The sequence below is a fragment of the Haliotis cracherodii genome, unplaced genomic scaffold (genome assembly GCF_022045235.1).
Source record: "Haliotis cracherodii isolate W230 unplaced genomic scaffold, xgHalCrac1.p SCAF_5, whole genome shotgun sequence".
Classification (NCBI taxonomy): Eukaryota; Metazoa; Mollusca; class Gastropoda; order Lepetellida; family Haliotidae; genus Haliotis; species Haliotis cracherodii.
The window spans coordinates 34,456,174-34,478,498 of record NW_027266308.1 but is presented as its reverse complement, the minus strand read 5'-3'; the positions used below and the strand labels follow the sequence as shown (position 1 = coordinate 34,478,498).

The following is a 22,325-nucleotide window of genomic DNA, read 5'->3' as shown; positions in this document are numbered from 1 at the left end:
TCAGGAAGAAGGGCAAACGAGGGAGCCGTCCATACATCAGGAAGAAGGGGGACAACTCTGTTGAATCATGCCCGGTACAATTATAAGCATGGACCAATGATCCAACATGGGCTTTCCACTTCCTTTTGCTGTCAGGATCAAGTGTGCAGAGCATGTTGCATAAAGTAGGGTTGAAGCGTTCACACATTCCATTTCCCATTGGTCTGTGACTTGTCTATCTTGAGCAACTGACAGCTCCTGCATGATCTTCCCTGTTGAATTAGCTCCCTGGGTATGCGTTCGAGTATTCCATAGTGGACAATGAAGTTGTTAAAAAGACCTCTGCCGTTGTTCTGCAGTCATGTTCTTTGTTGGATAAGCCTGAGCATATATCGGGTAAAATGATCCGTCACCAGGAGAATGTGTTGCTGACCTCCTTTCAATGACTTCAGGGTCAGGAAGCCAATGCATACAAGCTCCAAAGGTTATGATGTTACAATGCCAACCAATGGTGATCTTCAAGCAGTTGGGAGTCTTTCTTCATAGAAAAGTTACACGGTTCTGTATGTGTGCTTTAATATCGCGTATCATCCCAGGCCAATAAAATCTCTCATATTACCACTATAGTCCGATCCCTTCCTGGATGTCCAAAAATGTCATCGAGTAATCGTAATGCATGACGTGGCACAGAGTTTGGAAAGACCACCTGATCCTGCTTTTCTCCATCCTTCATGGTCATTTGCTTGACAAGTACTGTGAGATTGGCATCATCTGTAAACGGTATTCTGTCGCGCCTTGTCTTCTCCCTTTTGTGTCCAATGACAGTAGCCAGGGCTTGGTCCTTACCCTGAGCTCTCCTCCATTCTCTAATATTGCCTTCACACTTATCATCAATGATCATCAGATTGCCATGATCATCCATCATTATCGGCTGAGACACAAAGACTCAATGTAGATAGATAGGTGTAGGGGACGCATTGCAGATGGCCTTGACAGAGTCCACTCGTAAACTGGTCCAGTTTTGAGGGATCTGATGGGAGTTGAAAGTCGGGAAAGAGTATCCGCATCAACATCATCTTTCCCAGGCCGGTACTTGGACAAGTCGCACTTAGAGAGCAATGCAAGGCATCTATGTCCAGTAGCATCTAATCTAGCTAAATTGAAATATACATTATTTCATAAGTCATAAAATAGCAATAGAAGGTTTTTTCAATATGGTTGCCATGATGACCATACTGAAAATCGAATTTGTACCTCTTGAATAAATCTAGGTATCATCCATGTGAAATGTTTTGCTTCATAGGTCCAGTACTTTCCATGTTGAAAATGTTTACAACAAACAATGCAAGACAGTCAAACAAGCCAAGCTAACTTGTAATTAAACCAGGTGAGCTGAAAACGCGGAATCCATGAATGTCCCAATCTCATTAAAATCATATCTTAGATCTCGCTATCTCTAAACATCCTATTACGGGTCATGTCAGAATGACCTTTCATCCAACCAATCAAAGCATCACTTACCAGATATTGAAAGTAAGAGTTGAACGGAAGTGGCGTTGCACAGTACTTGGTAAACACTGCCATACAATATCAACCATATATTACCGTATTTTCTTGAGTATAGTGCGCACCCATGTATAATGCGCACCCCCCTCTAGCGGGTTCAATATTTTGGAAAAAAAGAAAATTGAATATTATGCGCAGAAAAAATTTACACCGTACCCTTTCAGCGAAGTCCGGCAAACGAACGGGTGCTGAGAAACTTCGTCAGTACAAATTCGAAATTTGAGATAAAAAATCACCAGACATGTTTATTTACCGTTTAAATAGTATTTATTGTTCTGCTAGGCATTGTTTTATATCTAGGGATTAAGATTACCTTGTGTATTTTCTCGTAAACTAAGCCGGAAACAGCAATCAGCTGTACACACGTTTTCTTGGAATCGACCGGTGATTCGGTCAAGACACACCCAGTGATATAACTTTATAGGATTTTTAATGCAAGGATCGGCAACAATTGTATCTGAAACTATTTTATTTATCAGGAATAATATATTCCATTATTTTCTTAATTATATGCAGCCTTTACTAAACATATTTAAAATAATAATAACCCTAAGCGAAGCAGCTGATCGCTATTCCCGGGTATTATTTTTTACATGGAACATGTCTGACCAGTCACCGTCAAGGCTCGCGCGCACGTGAGCACGTGAGCGCGAGAATTTCATGTTGACATAGAATCGTCAAACAAAAACAAATATGACTTTTAACGAGTCAGAGTATGTCATTTATGATATATGTATCCATTCTCTGTCAACTAAAGTTCGTTTCAAGGCGTCAATAGCGGTATTCTGACCGTGGTTGCTGTTAATAACGGTGAGTTGTGCGATCTTCCGATCGCTTCACACACGATTTCGCCGAAATTAATAAAAACAATATTATAAGAAATTTTGAATAAAATTAATGAAGTAAGTTACAAACATAAGTCCAGAAATACAAAGAACACTTTTTATAGACAGACAGTGTAATTACATAATTATTTTGCCTACTTCAGTATGGATTTGTTGACATGGTATTTCCGGTGTTTCGTGCTCACGGTACGTAATGTCTTTCCATGGGAGGAAAAAACATCCAAACTCATAATTCGTGTATAATGCGCACCCCCTTCTACACAGCTGTGTTTTTCCGAAAAAAAATGCGCACTATACTCAAGAAAATACGGTAGACATTCCGGAATGTTCGTTCGTCCAGTTTTCAAAATTTTAATCGAGTAGTGTGGCAACATATTTTTCAAGTGAAGTCTGAAATGGAAGTCGCCAGTTTGAAATGAATGCCATAAAGCTAAAAAAAGCTGCTTTCTAATTGGCTGATGTCGACTTCTTGTTAGTCGACTTCTTGTTAGTCATTTCAGTGGTATAACCGAAAATTCTTTTACGGTTTTCAGTTATGCTCAGGAAACATCCCGATGGACCCGATGATGACTATTTCCCCCTGCATTACATCCGGAGGGGGGGGGGGGGGGGGAAGAATGTATCATTATATTACACACTACATACTTATTGCATCAAAAAATTCATAATATTTGTAGAGATGGCTGAGAAAAAGGCAAAAGTATTATTATCAATATGACTACAACCACATGTTTTATCGATCCATTGTGGTCCAAAAGGATACATAAATCTTGTCTTTCTGATATCTTGTTTTCAAATTGATATTGATACCATTTTCATCAATATCACTGATGACTGTCATATTCGGAACTCCATCTTCTGGCCTTGCACCTGGTAAAAGAAAAAATATTGGATGTGACAAGTAGACAATGAGGTAAATTCATAGACTGCTGTAGAGTGTCCCCATCAGTCGAGTCATGGAGTAAATCAATAATTTTGCTCACTGGCATGGTAGCCATATTGTAGCGATGACATTCAATCTCTCCTTTGCCAAATACGCTGAATTGTTGAGTTCAAGATTAATGGGTCCAAATGATCAGAAACAACACCTAGGTCATTTTTCCAAGGCAATGGAGTTGCAATGTTAATGACTGTAAACAGAGGTTCCACTCATGCTGAACTAAGCTGGAATTACGATGGTTACATTTTGGCTGGACTAACGAGTCTATGCCTTGTCCAATCAAAATTGCCGAAAGAACTGGACATGCGGTTCGTAAACATGGAATTTCAACGTGCAGATTCTGATCGACTGCAGGATTTGCAAAGCATGTGTACCGTCAACTGGGCATCTACAGATATTTTCCTTATATGTTTATGTTTTAAATCAAGGTGCTCAAATGATTTGATGCACTTGCATTTTATTACAGTATAGATCTTGATTATCCTTTTTGCTTAAAGCAAATGCAAGAGATATGAGAGGTGGAATCTGATTAGTCAATGAGAGGGACATAACAGCCACTGGTACCACTACGTTCAAGCCACGAAATCCCAGCGAAGTTCGTCAAGCATGGAAACTGGACTTTTGTTGTCAGTTAACACCCTTGCCTCAGGAAGATGACCTCAGGTCTGTGGAAGGAGTCTGTCAGTGTTAGGTCATTTCAAGAATAGTCTCGCGTGAAGCAGTTGAATATCAAAATGTGTCGTTCATACTCTTGTGGGGCGACCATACTGAAAATCTGATTCAAAAGTCATTGGTGGGAACCAGCACATGAAGTTTCAGCTTATATCTTTTCTGAGGAAAATATGTCTTACACCAGAGGCCAGACAAACTGACAATGTCATGAGCTCAGTGGCCTGTCAGTCAGGAGCACTAAAATGATTTCAATACAATTACTTTACACAAGAGTATAAAATACAGGCCTGTAGACTGTCAGTATTTCTGCAATAAAAATATTGAATAAGCCCTTTCACTGCACATCCTGTTTGTGATATTACTTTTGTTACATTTCATAGCAAGCTGCGTCAATGCCCCAATGTTATGCTCTCAGCACAACACAATTACAGCGTATGATTTTGTGGGGGATTTCTCCACTGCAGGCTGCAGTTAATAGCTGACTACAACACATTCTTTGCTGGAAAATTAAAACAATAATAATAGGCCATTTACATTGCAAGTATTTCCACTCCAGTCAGCATGTGGTCAGAGGCATTCTCAAAGCACTCTTATTACCCCAGTCACTGGATCAATGTCAAACAAGAATCACTCTCAACTCCTTGGGAAGTATAGAACCCAAGCTGCCTGATAGGCACTAGAATTACCGTAATACATGATCATAATCGCCTCAAAAGGATGTTACAATTAATCTTGATCATTTCACTAACGAAAAGGTTTTGGACCAGTCCTAAACACATCTTCCCACTTTTGACATATTTTTGTCATAACATACATTACAGTCAACAGGTTAGCCAATCCATGCAGATTGAAAATTGAACATCTTGACTTTTTTCTTTGCATGCCTAAAACCGAAGATGTCTGTGTCCCACTACTAGGTTTAGATCTAGGCTGCACATCCAAATTGTGTGTTTGCATATCCGTATCAGACAGATCATTATTTTGTCATATTTTGACATTTGACAACTTCGATATCACTTGCGCTGTGTCCGATTTTGCGATGGATGGAAAAAGGACTGTTTTCTTTATGACATCTTCAGAGAGCTCTATAATAATTATTTTTTAATCTTTTGTCTAATGTCTGTATATATGGTCCAAACTATCAAGAAATCTCCACAAGGAGATAAACCATCATCACAGGCAGACCACCATTTTGCCATGTTTGCCTTGAGTGTCAACTGATTGATTTGATTGGTCAACACTTTTTTATTTTTCTAACAAGAATTAATGTGTATGTAAATAAGTGACAAAGAGATTTGATTGGATGTTGTGTATATGGCAATTTGTTGTGTATTAATAATGTGTACATTAACAAGATGGAAGCTCAGTGGAGTTCAAGTAAGACTAGTTCTTCAGCAAACCATGCTTGCCACAAGAGGCAACTATGCTTGTCGTACGACGCGACAAACAGGATCGGGTGGTCAAGCTTGCTGACTTGGTTGATGCATGTCATTATATCCCAATTGCGTGGATCGATGCTCATGATGGCAATCACTGGATTGTCTGGTCCAGACTCGATTATTTACAGACCGTTGTAATTTAGCTGGAATATTGCTAAGAGCGGCGTTAAACAACAAACAGACAAACGCACAAAACAGGATGGAAACATGAACATCATGTGAAAGGAAAATCATATTTCACTTTGTTTAGATTTTGTTCACATGGTATATATTATTTAAAGTGAGTAACTGTGCTCCACATAAAATGGTGTAAACAAAGTCCTTTTACACACCCCTTTTGACTTTGCCTACGAACGCGAAAAACTGGGTCCAGCCGTAGGAATTGAAAATCCACATCCCAAAGAGGCCAGCCACCCTGACTGGTAAATGCTATGTTATTTTACTGACCAATGTTTTATCATAACAAATTCATACACAAACCCATACCTGGTAACAGGAGACACACAACCCCTACTTTGGAGCATATCGCTCAAACAACTCAACTAACAATGTCAATATTGGGTGTGACCACCATTTGCATTGATGCAAGCGAGGCAGCAGCAGCTCAACGTCCTGCAACTTGATGTCATGTCCCTGCATTTGCACAATCGGTAGAACCTGATCTTGGTTGCGTAAGCAGTTAAAATAGCCATGAACAATGATCAGTTGTGTTTTCCCATGATTTGTGAGGCCACCCCATATTATTACACCTCCACCCCCAAAATGATGACGTGCAATGCAAGTGTTACTAAAATGGTGTCCCGGATGCCATTACCGGGAATAAAACTGGTAATTACCAGTCAACGGGAAGACTTGCATACTTAATTGATATTATTCAAATTTTGTTTGTCATGTAATTGGGCCTGTGTTTTATGAGGAACTATCTAGTTATGAAATATGATCATAAGCCATAACTATTTGCCTAAATTATCATCCAGAAAAACAGGTCCAGTCCACTTTTTGTTATTGTCATGTAACCTTTGACCTGCTTTATTTTGACTGAAATGACTTCTTGACAAGTGTTTAAGGTCAGGTGAAATGGGGTTTAACGTCGCGTCCAAGATTATTGCACTTATATAGCGACGTGCATGCAGGTGTGTGTGGGCGGGTGCATGTACTAGTCGGGACTGATGCCGATTTATAGTGCTAGCACACTGAGATACCATGCCACAGTTTAATATGAATACCCCACCCAGACACAGTATAATGACTCCGAGCCGGCCAGTCCTTGTTTTAGCCCCTTAATGCCGAGCGCCAGACAGGGTAGCAACAAGTACCATCTTTTAACGTCTTTTGATATGATGCGGCCAGGGATTGAACTCCGGACCTTACGCTCTCCGGGCGGATGCTCTACCACTAGACCACAGAGGCGGTAAGTGTTTAAGTATCATCTGTTTGACTTAGGTCCAGACCCATCAATATTTGACAATTCGATTATGTTCATAACACCAATCTCAGCATGGGTATGTGGGGCATAACAATCCTAATATTGACTATTTGTAGGCCTTGCTAAAAATAATCGGAATTATCATCAAATGGAAAAAAATAATGATATCAGTATGAACATTGTGACATCGATGCTATTTTACATAAACTATTGTGATGAAATAAAGGTCTTATTTACAAAAACACTTTTTATTATCAATTGCCGAAGATAAGGTAATCTGATGATCACATTTTACATACTAAACACACTGCTTGCTGGTGGGGTAGCCTCGTGGTTAAAGCGGTTGCTTTGATTCCTGACATGGGTACAATGTGTGAAGCCCATTTCTGGTGTCCCCCCATCATGATATTGCTGAAATATTGCTTGAAGCGACGTAAAACTCATTCGCACACCACTGCTACACATGAACTTCTTTCATAACTCATACAATCAAAGGAAAATACTGAAAATAGCATTCCTTAATTGTCATTTAATCATTGGTTCAAACTTCCCTCAGCAAAAGATAGAAATTGAAAGTGAAACAATGCTGACCTTGTCCTACAGTACTGTGTTTGTTACAGTGTTACCCATTTTTAGTGTCCCCCCCCCCGTGAAATTGCTGGAATATTGCTAAAAGCGTCATAAAACCATACTTACTCAATTGTTACAGTGTTGAGATTTCTACCCAATTTCCCATTTGAGCTGTACATCAGTAGCTTGTTTGTAGAAATGCATCTAAAAATGTCCCATTTTCTTTTCAAGACTATTCTCATGTATATTACCTTTCTTAAAAAGTAAAATGCTATGAAAATGTACTTTCAAGTTGCTTTGTGTTTATTTATATGCAAATATTTCCAGAATTCCCCTAAAACATGGACGTCCCTCAGCTGAACCAGAATATAAGGGAATACCAAAACTATATCTAACTACTGCAAAAATGTAACAAATTTTGTTTTTCAGACACTCAAATGAATATAAATTACACAGCTGCTATCATTTTTATCTGAAACCTAACGGAACAAAAAAATATATTAGGAAAACAAAGATGTCACTCAGGGAGAACTCAACTCCTTTACAAAGTACCAATACTCAAAACATGACTCAGCTATGGGGAGATACTCTTATACACTTACTCTTTTGCCAATAAGGCTGTGAAGGTTGTCTGCTTGTGAGAGATACGAGGGGCGTTCAATAAGTTTTGCAACTTCAATATAAGACCATGTCGCAGAATATCTTTTGCACTTTTATTTTTCAATACAATCTCCATTCACCTCAATACACTTATTCCATTTGTCCTTCAAGCTTTTAATACCACTCTCATAGAAATCCGCAGATTGGCCCTCTAACCACGCCTCAGTGGTAGCCTTTATGTCCTCGTCATCCTGGAAGCGCCTTCCACGTAGGGCAGATTTCATTTGCCGGAACAGGAAATAGTTACTGGGGGCTAAGTCTGGGCTGTACAGTTAAATCACCCACCCTACAGCTCAGACTAGTATTAAAAGCTTAAAGGACAAATGGAATAAGTATATTGAGGTGAATGGAGATTATATTGAAAAATAAAAGTGCAAAAGATATTCTGCGACTTGGTCTTATATTGAAGTTGCAAAACTTATTGAAAACCAAAACTGTGAATATGGTTAACTATAGGAGCAAGTACACACTTTAGATTTCTGATGACCACGAATATTGGTCAACGACCGTAAAGTGTGTCTTGCTCCAACGAACGAAAAGCCTGCACTGTGAATATGGTTAACTATAGGTGCAAGTACACACTCAGAATTTCTGATAACCACGAAGGTAAAGTGTGTCTTGCTCCAATGAACGAAAAGCCTGCACTGACGATTGCAATGCATCACGTGTCAGCATTCATTTTCTGCACGTGAAGCGAATGCCAGTAGCTCATATCCGCGAAGCATGTTGCGTTTATGCTAAATGTTCATGTTACATGAACAGAAACAATATTTGTTTTGTTTTTATTATTTTCTCTCCTCAACAATATGATTAAAATCATCAACAGATCAGGATTTGAAAAATGAAACGAAAACCAAAACTAATGCTTACACTGTAAGAATCTGTTGCTGACTCAAAACTCAAAACAAATACAAGGAAGGACACATCGGGGCCTAAAAAGGCAATAAGTTCAATCTGTTTCCTTATTTGAATAACCAAAAAGAAAACACATAATCAACACTGAACAGTTTCATGTAACTGTCGTGTATTCTTTCACTCAAGTAACAGTGATCAAAATTAAGCATGAAAACCATGTCCTAACAACTAATCTTAAGAAACATATACTCTGCAAAAAAAGTAACGCAAAAATAATATTGTTAATATCTGACAGAGTGTTACAGTGTTACCAACATCCATTCAAAATTAATTCCAAAAATGAATTGGTCATTTCTACCTGGAATTAAATTGGTTTGTGTGGAAAGAATTAGATACTGCAGAAATTTGGTGAAAAGATGGAAATATCGCAAAAACACAACCACATGAGAACCTGGAGCCGAAACACACCAATGTGAAATGCACGTGCAACATCACTTGGATTTTCATATGCATGCCATTAAAATTTTACAGCAAGTGAACAGCAAAAACATGCCACAACTGACGGAAGCCCAATGCAACAACGTCATCGTCAAAGGGGAGAATCATCTTCAGCTGTAGCCATGTGTTTCCATGTAGCACCGAGCACATTAACAAGACTGTGGAACAGTTATCAGAGACACAGGATGACACAGGACCTTTCCAGATCCCGTTGACCACATGTCACTTCTAGAGTGAACCTGGGTGAACATTCCCCAGGCCACAATTTGGGATCTGACTGCTTCCAAGGGATAATGATGTCACTCAGGTTTGGACTTTCACCTTGCAAATCTACTGTTCCATGTGTGTCAAATGGAACCTGGGTCAATGACAATGACATGTGCCAATTTTGAACAATCGATTATAATCTGTTGAATATTTAAATGGCGTATAACATATACATGTAAAATCACTTTTGCGTTGTTTTTCCAAGAGGATATGAAAAGGTGCTAAAATTCAAAGACTATTATAGCACAAAAGTTCCTGTGACACCAATATTTTAGTGTATTTTTCAAACAAGTAAAGTTTGGTTTTCAATATTGTAATACATGTATGGAATCAAGTCACAAACGCAACTGCTACAGAAAAGCAAAAGTTGACTTTTATGCAAGACTTTTATGCTGACAACAACCACTCAGAAAAACAACAAAATTATGCAATTATGCAACATTACGAAATGCCATGCCTGTCCAAAAATGAGCGTCTGCGAGCCATTGGCATGCTTAAAGCAGGATCGAGTCAATGTGATGTTGCAAGACAATTGAATGTCCACAGAAACACCATTTGGTGTTTATGGCAACTTTCGCAACAGACGAATGCAGTCAGAGACCATCCTGGGAGTGGCAGACCTTGCGAAACCAATAATCGACAAGACAACTGGATTCGAACAACACACCTACGAAATTGATTCCAGCCAGCAACAGTGACTGCAGGAAGCATCCCTGGCCTTCGACGAATATCTTCACAAACCGTACGTCGCCGCCTCAGCTGTGCAGGGATTATCGCCAGAAGACCCGCCAGACATCCCATTTGGACAGGAAACCACCGTCAAGCACGTCTACAGTGGTGCAGAGAGCGTCTGCGCTGGACGGCCATGCAGTGGGGACAAGTTCTAGTCACTGACGAGTCTCGTTTTCACCTCAGCCACAGCTATGGACGGATTCGAGTGTACAGACGTCGAGGTGAACATTACGTCAATCATGTGTCATAGAAGAAGACCGGTTCGGGGACGGCAGCGTTATGGTATGGGGTGGGATTACAGCAAGTCAGAGGACCCATTTGATAGTGGTAGAGGGAAATCTTAATGGACAGCGCTACCGCGACGAGATCATCGGCCCTGTTGTTCTACCGTTTTTTGCGCCGTAATGGCCCAGGCATTACCTTTCAACATGACAACGCCCGGCCTCATATTGCTCGACTTGGTCAGGATTTTCTTCAACAAAACAACGTGAATGTCATCCCCTGGCCGGCTCGCTCCCCTGATCACCAATCGAGCACATGTGGGATGAGATGGATCGGCGCCTTTGACGTCAACCATGTGTTCCAGAGACACTCCAGGAACTTCGAAACATGCTCCAGCAGATATGATGGACACACACGCTATTGATTTGTAAATTGACATTTTGGTATGTACATGTTTTTTTATGAAATCACGCATTTTCTGAAGTCTGTATGGCAAATTAAACCATTTGAACACTTACAGGAGTCTTTAATCTGTTGCAAACCGAAGTTGTTTCATATTTGGTAAAAAACATAACTTTGCATTAAATCTTATTCAATGTCACAGGAACTTTTGTTGTTCAGTATATCTTATATATACTGTGTTTTCAATTCAGAGATAGGTTACCTGTAGATTTAACCTTATAAGGACTTCAAAAAATTAGTGCAGTAGGCTGAACAAGAACAAATAACGAATTTCATGTGGATTATACATTGACAAATGAATCCAACAAGATATCTCAATGAACAGACAAAATGGCGAATTGTGGGTGCAACAGAATGGAGACATCAATATCCCAAGTTGGGAATGTTTGGTAAATCAAAAGGTGTTTCAACTGTTGAACAAGTGCCATTAAACAGGTGCAGTTGCAATGAGACCTGGGCGTGGCAGGCCTAAAAATTGAAATCTAGACAAGATCGTCTCACTACATTAACAGCACTACACAATAGATTCATATCTGCTCCTGTTGTCCAAACAATAACAGGAAGGTGAATTTCACCATCGGCCATTAAAAACCAGCTCTCTGCAGCCTTCCGGAAAGCAAGGCTTCCTGTGAAGGATCTTACCCTTACAGCTAGGTGGCAAAGACTGGGGTTTATTTGCATACAGTAAATATATGGCAATAATGATCAGTTATATGAGGAGATTTCATGTTGATTGACTTACAGTGTTCAATCACATTGTTAGTACTAACGTGTATCGAAAGATATACGACTCTGAAGAGAAGCATACTGTTTTCTCTGTTAATCACCATCATTCAGTTTTATAAATAAAATTGACAATCCTCACCCTATTAAACTTATATTATTATTTATCAATGAAATTAATCTTGTAGAAAAAATGATGTGATACGTTCACAGCTCTTTGGTAGCAGTTTTTATAGATTATACCAAAATATTAGTCATACAAGGTCATCAGCTAAAACTTGAATGAACGAATGAATATTGTTTTACACCGCAATTTTCCAGCAATTCCCGGCAACAGCTAAAACTTGAACTGGAGTGCAAAAAACTTGCGGTATGCAAAATAACAATAAGCCTGCACAGTACCATCTACAATGCACATGAAATAACTACTTAAAGATGTTTTGCCATGCATACTATTGGGTGATGGAGGTTGACATGGAGTATACAATTTAAGAAAGTAATACCAGTGTGCAACGAACAACTATTAAACTATAGAAAGTAATGTAGCCAAGTCCTGTATGACCATATATACAAGAAGAAGTGGACAACATCTGCAGATGGCAGTGTCCCCCATGTTACACTGTCATCAAACAGTGGCATGGCACATCAGCTCATGATGCCTTGAACATATATGATTATTATCAGGGTAGCTACTATGTACATCTTCTACAGGAACACTTTCAATGAGCAAAATCAGCACAAAATGATTTGTAAGCTAATGATTCTTCCAACTCACACTGCAGGTACTTGTCCATATTGATGTGAAATGGTTTGGATAAACTGCCTACTGCGATACAGCAGACGGTTCAGGTCTTCCCGAAAAGACATACTCTGCACTGGCATAACCACTGACTTGAGAAAGCATGCGGATTTTACTTTGAAGCGGGGTATAGGGGATTTATTCTGCTTCTCAGAAATCCATGTGCAGCCTGTATTGCTCGGGGTGGGGTATAAGAGATTTATTACCCTGCTGAGAAATTTATCACCCTCCACAGTATTTTATCAAGATCACGTGCACCAATCAGATCTCATCATTCTGACATGGAGGTATGATAAATGCCCATGTACTCTATTTACAGTACATATATATCTAATTCATACTCGTCTTGAAAGCAGTAACAAGCATATGACAGTGTGGGCATGTTCAAAGTATACTGTGGTGACTCACATCAGACAGATGAATACTTCTTCCCACTGTTACATGGCATAAAGAAGACGGTGCCTTCCATTCATAACGATAAGGTTGCCGGTGCCAACTATGGCAATGTAACTAAATAAAAGTGGGTATAATTCTGCAAACAAGCCAATGTGATGGAATTGACAAAATTGTAAGTGAGTGAGTGAGTGGGGTTTAACACCACTTTTAACAGTATTCCTGTTATATCGCGGCATGTCAGCTAAATGTGGGAGAAAAGTCCGAAGTGATGCAGATCTCAGATGTTTACCGCCTCGGTGAAACCCACGAGTACGGGTATGGTGCTGACAAACCTAGAAACATAATCGGGGCGAACCGGGATTCATACCCACAATCATAGGTTTCTGCACAACGAATCATGGCGCCTTAGATGACTGGGCCACCCATGCCCCAAGATGTTGTCACAGACCCTTAACATTATTTCATTATATTTCAAACATTTTACGTGCTCTAATACAAATATCATTTTAGACAGATAATACCACACAAAAATAATTGGAAAAAATATAATAAAATTGATGAAAATGGCCAATGATTCAAGCAAACTGGACCTGGGGACACACACTTTTACCAAAACTATGCACATAATCGTCCATAACATATAGGAAATATGTACAGTCTAATGCTTATACTTGTGTTTTGATTTCATAAATGTTTTTGAAATTAACCATACCAGGAAATGAATTAAACTCCAATCTGATAATGATTCATACAGGAAATACTTTTTGAGCTATCATTTAAACTTTTCTTCAGGAAATGCCTTTAAGCATGACCTTGACCCTTGTCATGACTGGTCATTATGTCCAAAAGCAATATTCCCCATTTAAAGAAGATATACACTGACATCCCTGGGATGACCAAAATACACTGCTTGTTTAAAAAAAAATGATGTGGCAATTTCAGGCAAAATCTTAAAGCACCCCTATTTACATTTCTTTCAAAATAATGCCAGACAATGGCGGCCATCATAAAGGATAGGGGTGACTATTGGTCTATAAATCACTATTGCAATAACTACTGATATTTAAAGAAACTATTGCGATAACTATTGATATTGTAAGCAACTATTGCGATGAATATCGATAGTTTTTAGTGTATCATTTTAGATGGATTTTAGAGTTGAATAAACCTTGGAACTGAAGTTTCCTTTGAATGTGATAACCATAACTACAAATAAAAAGCTATGACTGATTTGTTTTTTCTTTACCCTAACAATTTAAGAAAAAGAAACTTCCACATTACCATGTGTAAATTACTACCACACATGATCAAAAGAAAAACAAATTTTGAACAGCATTGCAAGTACAATGGAAACTATGGATATTCCTTTATGAAATCGATACTATTGATCGGAAACTGATTTAACAATCGATTTATTGACTTTCAGTGCTTACCAATAACAATTTATCGATATTTCGATTAATCGTGACATCCCTAATATAGGACATGTGGAGTATAGATCATTAGTATCTACAAACTCGGGACACAATCATCAGTAACATTCATTCCATGTCACATCCCTGATGATGCTTAGCATACAAGTCATGACCAGTGATTTATAATTGAATTAGTGCAATCCCATTTTAATTCCATAAGTTCATTTTATTGCACATACACTTACAGTATATCAAATTTTCCACTCGTAAACAGCAGAAAAGTTTCATGATAACTGACCCAAAAGCATTTTTAATATTGTTTGCAAGTTCATCGTCACCTCGTATCCTCAAGACACTTATCTAGGGTTCCAAATAGTGCCTTTAGTAGGCAAATTGGCGAAAATATGATTACTTGGGAAAAAACTTTTGTTTCTTCATTTGTTTTTCTTAAATTCAGATGTATTTTAACATAACATTCAATGCAATAATGTAAAATTTCAAAAAGCTCTTCCTGTTTAACCACAGCAAGTCAAATATGGACCAGGCAAAGCAATGCAGTCGTCATGAGTAATTAATGAACCTCACCACCAGGGTAACAGGCCTCAAAGTTTAAATGTTTATCATGTAGCCATATGGCTACAAGTATTTTTTCCCCAGGTATCCAGTGGCAAAATCAAGAAGTCAAGCCAATATTGTAGGTAGCCAAAGGCATTTGAAATCATCTTTTATCAAATAATTATTACATGTACAAGTCATAGCACTACTCAATACTACAATACAAATTGTATATCAGTGGAAACTGTACTTGAGTTTTGTTATTTGTGACTCGAACAAAGATGCAGTTTATGTTACTAGATTATATAGGTATATCCTTGCTTATCCAATAAACTATCAACTAAAACAAATACTTATTACATTAATATTTATGCAATTCGGTTCATTGTTGATTTTAGGAGGAATTATTTTGAAGTACAGTTAGTAGCAGACATGTTTATTTTTGTGTCTACATGTGTTTAGCAATAGAATTTAGTCACCACGAGATATTTTTCAAGGCAGTCATATGGCTACCTCTGAATTTTAGACAGTAGACAAATTGAAATTTAGGTCATATTGGCGACCGTTTTAGTCACAACTTTGAGGCCTGGATAAGATGATACATGAACTGCCAAGTAGCAGATCCTACACACACAATCCCCACTGAGTCTCCTTTTAGTTTTACAACAACCATGATGTCCTGGGGACATGACATAAAACATTAAGATATTGATGAGGATGAACCTCTATGTGTGATGGTGTATGGTTTGGTAGCTGCATGAAATCATGGTGCATGGTTACATTCCTACTATCAGGAAGTGGCCACTTCATGAGTTCATTGCTCGGTCTCAACCGTCCAGATGATTCAGTGATATTATAAATAGGATGTTGATGACTTCATGAAGTCCTATTCCAGAGTTTTACATAACGCACAAATGTGCGTCCAGTACGTACAAATGTAGAGAACTAATGCAGAATCTTTTTTTTATTGTGTCCCGGGGATGCACAAAAATATTAATTTTACCTCCAGCCCATCAAGAGCAGTGTCTGTTATTTCATACATCAAACATGACAACTGTCCACATGATCATGGATTCATTCCAGGCGATAAAAATTTATCATCTAAACATACAGTACATTACACTAGATACAACAAGTATTATGCATGGTTAAAAACTACATGATATCACTTCAGGTGAACAAACGGGAGATAACAGGTTTGGTCACGAAAATGTGAATTTTGTGAACAAAACATCACCAGACATGAAGATTGTTCTAACATTTAAAATTGCACAGGGTATTCCTTGTTCTCTTTGGCATTGTTTATCAGCAGGGATGAAGATTCCTGTGTGTATTTGGCTTTGAAACCAAACCATTATTAGCAAGCAGGTTTATGTTTTCTCCAAGGTGAATCAGTCAAAATATACCCCAAAATATAATGTAAAGAATATTGAAGCAATGATCAAAGAAAATGTATCTGAAACTACTATTTTACCAATATTCAAATATCAAGTTATTCTAGTTGCAGTTTTTAATTATAATGTATTTTTAAAATTAAAATAACCTTTATATTAGGCATAGTATTTTGGCATGTTGTCGGAGATATTTTCTGTATGGTACAGTCTGACGACTCATCGTTTGATGCTTCTTTCTGACCTGCCATGACAAGAATATGCTGACATTTACAAGTCAAACTAACATAAATATGTATTTTAACGAGTGAATGTATGGCATTTATGATACATGCATCCATTCTTTAGCAACTAAGGTTTGCTTCAATGATCGTGGTTGCTCCAAATATAACTGAGTTGGTGTGATCTGTCAATCAACAATAATATAAAGAATATGGAATTAAATTTTGAATAAAATTAATATATTAGATTACAAATGTAAGTTTAGACACACAGTGAACAGTTTCTTATACCCAGATAGTGGTTTGGTTTGGTTTGTTTGTTGTGTAACGCCGCACTCAGCAATATTCCGGCTACATGAAGGGGTTCATAATAATCAAGTCTGGACCAGACAATCCAGTGCTTGAGACCATGAGCATCAATCAACGCAATTGGGATACGATGACATGCATCAACCAAGTCAGTGAGCCTGACCACCCAATCCCATTAGTCGCATTTTATGACAAGCATAGTCGCCTTTTACAGCAAGCAAGAGTTGCTGAAGCCCTATTCTACCCCGGACTTCCCCAGTGTATTAACAGGATTAACTTTCACAGTTCAGTACTGAGTTGTCAACATGTACTTCCAGTGTTACATGCTCACGGTTATGTCTTTGCTTTTGGGGAAAAACGCCATAAATAGAGGTTATCACGTGAGTGTTTTGGGACAGTAAATATCCTGCTAAATACATAGTGTTTATTCCTAATACACGATATTTACCATCCCAAAACATACAAGCGCGATAACCTATTTATCATATAATGTCATTCTTCAATTCTATGTTCAAAACGTTTCTTCCCATGACTCACAAACATTACTAAACACTGCAAGTTTGCCTGGCATGTGTGCATTAATATATATTACGTCAGAAGGTAAGTGTCAGTCGGACAGTGACAACAGTCAATACAGTTCCAAACGAAACCTGTTTCTTATACAGTGGCGTAACTACATTTAGGCAAAACAACAATTGACAACACAAATTGTTTCTAATTGTCTTTTTTGGCAATCCATCGGTCTGTCCACGAATATAACTGCCTTCCATCGAAGGGAAGCTACTCTACACACAGCAACAAAATGATGCAAGGTAACAATTCAGACATTTCGGCCAAATCCAACTGTCATCATTTGTGGAAAGGATTCCAAGCCGCAGAGGTCTACAAGCAAAGCTATAGAAACTGATCCCGCAAGGCTAGTGTCCTTGCTAAATTGTTTCGCAACTTATATCACCAAAAGGTGCCAAAAACTTGTCAAATGCCTTAGCTACATCACAGTTAGACACCGATTTTCAATAAATTAGACTATTCTTTCGATATTCTATCGTTGTATCTTCTCAAGGTTCCTGATGGTATATTCTGACTCAATCGCCGAATGACAGGGGCGATGCCATGTTTGTTAGTAAACAGTGAAAGAAGTCCCTACTTGACCTTTGATATTTGCATCTCTGTTCATATATGACCCCAACAGATATCGTTTGGCTTTATCCTGCCAAGAAACCCACCCATTATATGATAAACTCATTATAAGTGTGTAAATACTACTAGATGCACAGACCACCTTTGCGGCCTAATGGTAGAGCGTCCGACCGGAGAGCGGAAAGTCCGGGATTCGATCCCCGACCGCATCATACCAAAAGACGTTAAAAGATGGTACCCGTTGTTACCCAGCCTGGCACTCGGCACTCAGGGGCGAAAACAAGGACTGGTCGGCTCGGAGTCAGTATACTGTGTCTGAGTGGGGTATTCATGTTACACTGTGGCATGGTATCTCGGTGAGCTAGCACTATAAATAGGCATCAGTCCGGCCTAGTACAAGCAGCCACACACATACATACATGTGCATGCACATCGCTATAGAAGTGCAATAATCTTGGACGCCACGTTAAACCCCATTTCACCTCACCTTACCTACTAGATGCACAACAAACACCAGACAACCAGGCCATGATTTGTTTGTTTGGTGTTTAACATCTCACTCAGCAATATTCCAGGAATATGGCTGGTCTGTAAATAATCAACTCTGGACCAAAAGTCCAGTGATTGACATCATGAGCATCAATATATGCATTTGGGATACGATGACATGCATCAACCCAGATCTTCACAGGTAAACAGGCCATGACATAAGCTGACTTGATCATTCAGTGAGTTAAAATTTAATGTCGCATTGACCATTCAGCAGAAACTTTAAGCCCTGTGCCTTGTGGAATTTTGAACTTTTTATAAAATTTGATTTCTTTAATATTTTATAACAAAATCACATTGATATGAAAAAGGTAAGATGTCTTCAAAAGAAGGAACCTGCATGACAAACTTCGAATCCCAAGCTATAGGCCCCTAGCTATTGCAGCGCTAGTTCATGTTAAAGGAGCTGTACGACTTATTCAAGGGGACTCAAGAGAACTCTTCTTTATAGGACTTACTGGCACACACATGTTAACAAGCGCTACCAGGCAAAACGAGACCCCTGCGAGCAGGGAGAGTCTAGTAAGGGAGATAACTCCCGTTTCCAAAAACCTGCCAAGCAAACCTGTGTTGACACAGGGTGCAATTTGGTTTATTTCTCCACTCCACCTGGTGCAGACTGCAGTTCACAACTGACTGCAGAACAATTAAACTGATCAGACAATGTTAGTCTTCTCATCACACAACATATTTCTGATATTACACAAAGCTTGTGCGCTCTGTTTAGTGCAGTCAGTGTGACGTACTGTGTTTGTGATCCATGGAAAATGTGGCAGGTTTTACTGATTACTGTTTTCTTTGACTAGGCCTGAAACTGCAGTCACCAGCTTTCATCCTGTGACAACATTTGTCCCTGACCATGATAATACTATAATTTTGGTTATTAGTTTATCATGTCTACAGTTAATTCGTGATCTGCGTCCCTTATTTTCTATGAAATGTTTATTACCTTTAGCCAGGGTGCGTAGTAGGGCTGGGATGAGTTTACTACCTTGGTACCCAACCCCCTACTACCCGACCCTACCCGACTCTACCCAGGTACCTGCTGTAGGTACTATGAGTGGGTACAAAATGTTTGATTGGGAATTGTTTGACCAGAGCCCTGACAAAAGTATTTAGGTACACCATAAAACGATCTTGTCATGCTTACACTGAAGCTGACTGAAGCTCCATCAATATTTTAACATATAAAAGTCAGAAGGAATGCGTGCACAGTCAGAAAGAAATGTGAACTTGCAGTGTAGTAACTTGTATTGTTACAATGGAGTTCTAGACCATTTTCGTCATTAAACAATATATTACGTGACTAACCACGGGTCTGAGTAGTCCTAGTGGATAGCCTTAATAACTACAGACACATGCATTTTACTAATGGTCTTGTGATAGAAAGTCTGCCTGGAGAGCAGAGGGTTGGATGTTCGATCCCCAGCCGCATCATAACAAAAGACGTTAAAAGATGGTACCCGTTGTTAACCAGCCTGGTGCTTGGCACTAAGGGGCTAAAACAAGGAAAGGTCAGCTCGGAGTCAGTAAATTGTGTCTGAGTGGGGCATTCATGTTAAACTGCAACATGGTATCTCAGTGAGGCTAGCACTATATACTCGGCATTAGTCCGAACTAGTACAAGCAGCCACAGCCACACACACCAACACACCCACACATGCATGCATGTCGCTATGTAAGTGAAATAATCTTGAACGCAACATTAAACCCTATATCACCTCACCTCATCCACTTAATTCTTGACAACATTCTTTCCCACAATATTTATAACATATTTAGTAGGGTAAACTTCCCCTAGGGTGGAAATGTTTTACAATGAATCATGAGAGCTAACTTTTGAACGAAACCTCAGTGGTTTATGACACTACCTCACATGATAATGATGGTAAGATTTATTTTCTCAATATTAGGAATGTTCAAATGACACGGAAATGATATTTTGTAATTTTCAGCTGTCACTGGTCTCTGTGAATATCTGGCTTCTTTCTTTGAATGTCAATAGTTTCTTGAAGTTTCCTTTTTCCCCAGTGATTGATGTTGGAACATAGAAATATGATTTGTTGCCAGGAAATAATGTGGTTGTTTAGCTTAAAAAGAGTTTCCATATGACTGTAGATAAACCAGATTTTGAGAAGCAGAAAAAGACTCTTAAGAAAGTGGGTGGCCTATGTAAAGGATACACTTTCATCAAACTACTTCCTGTTGGTATAAAATCTAAATTGTGTTGCTCAAGGTGAAAAACCAACGCAATAACAAACTTTGTCAATAAAATTGTGAAATTAGCGATTAAACATCACTAGACAAGAAGATTTACAATTTCGATTGTATTTCTTGCTATGCCAGACATTGTTTTTTATATGCTGGGATAAAGATTACCATGTGTATTGTCTTATAAACTAAACCAGAAACAGCAATCAGCTGCCATTCTCCCAATCATAGACATATATACAATAGATCAATTTACGTTTTTTTCCCAATTTACCAGACCCATGAAGATAGCAAGGGGTGTGGCATCACACAGACATTGTAAATACTCAGATGATAGCCTAGTTTTAAGATAAAGTCGTCTTTTATAAGTGAGTGATATGTTGTACAGCTGTGCCTGTGATTAGTGAGAAAACTATGAATGTTTCTTTAGCGTTCGAGATCCCATAACAGGGAAATATATATAGTGTACTTTCAATGTTGAGCCATGTTATCTGTAGATTTGATGGCTTAAAACATTGCATTAGATACATCACACTGACAGCGCAAACCTAAATTTAAAACTAAAAACGTATCATGAAATTTCAAATGTCAAACATAGTGCTGTCAAACGTACAAATGAGCTCGCTCTTGCTACATTGAAAACACAGTATTTTGAATTACTCTTTCACCCTTCAACTCTTGCCGATTTCACATTGAGGCTTTTACTGTGACAATAAAAAGAATAGAAAATAAAAATATGACACATGCCTCGAATCACTTGATCCGAGTTCTGCCTGAAATAAACAAGCCTCTGTGCACTTATTATCGGAAATATGAAGGAGTTGACTGAAATGTTTTATAAATATACAGTAGATTCTATATATACTTCACTACCAATAGATCTACTGCATGCTTGTTTCCTCTCTTACCTACTTATCATAAAATGAGAGAGAAAAGGTAAAATTAGTATGTAGATCTAACTGTCCATTGATATCAACAAATAAAGTGATAAATAAACGGAGAAACAAAGAATAATATAAACCAGTCTGGTCACAACATAAAAAGCCTAAAATTTGAGAATATCGTTATTTCTCAGTGTATGTACCCTGTAGGGCAACTTACCATGGCTTCTTGGTTGAGACCGATCAAGTATCGCTGCCATCCTGTCCGACATGACGGCAACTAGGAGATTTCAAGGAAGTACCGGCTACGCATAAGAACCTCATGTGTCCGACAACTGTCAATTAAAGCTAGCAGACGCTGTGGCCGTGACTCATTGTTCGGTCTGCTTTCAAGTTATCGCGCCACTCCCACGATATCCTTCCCTTAGTTGCATTTGCGCGAACGCGACCTGTTCCTGGTAGATGTTCGACACTGAATTAAACACTAAATGTCAATGACTAAACTGTACCCTGAGTGCCTATCTAGAGTGTTCAACCTCTTATACCCCCCCCCCCCCCCCCCCCCCCCCTCTCTCTCTCTCTCTCTCTCTCTCTCTCTCTCT

At 38.7% G+C, this 22,325-nt stretch overlaps 1 protein-coding gene across 1 annotated transcript in view; it reads right to left on the bottom strand.

Moving 5' to 3' along the window:
• LOC139441934 (unconventional myosin heavy chain 6-like) overlaps positions 1 to 22,097 on the bottom strand; it is a 100,893-nt gene extending 78,796 nt beyond the window's left edge. Inside the window, exons 1-2 of the mRNA XM_071222680.1 lie at positions 21,944 to 22,097; positions 3,154 to 3,260 (exon numbers count right to left, since the gene is read on the bottom strand). Of these exons, the coding sequence (XP_071078781.1) occupies positions 3,154 to 3,260; positions 21,944 to 21,995 (159 nt within the window). The 5' untranslated portion in view covers positions 21,996 to 22,097. The remainder of the gene's footprint in view (positions 1 to 3,153; positions 3,261 to 21,943) is intronic.
• Between the last annotated feature and the right edge of the window lie 228 nt (positions 22,098 to 22,325).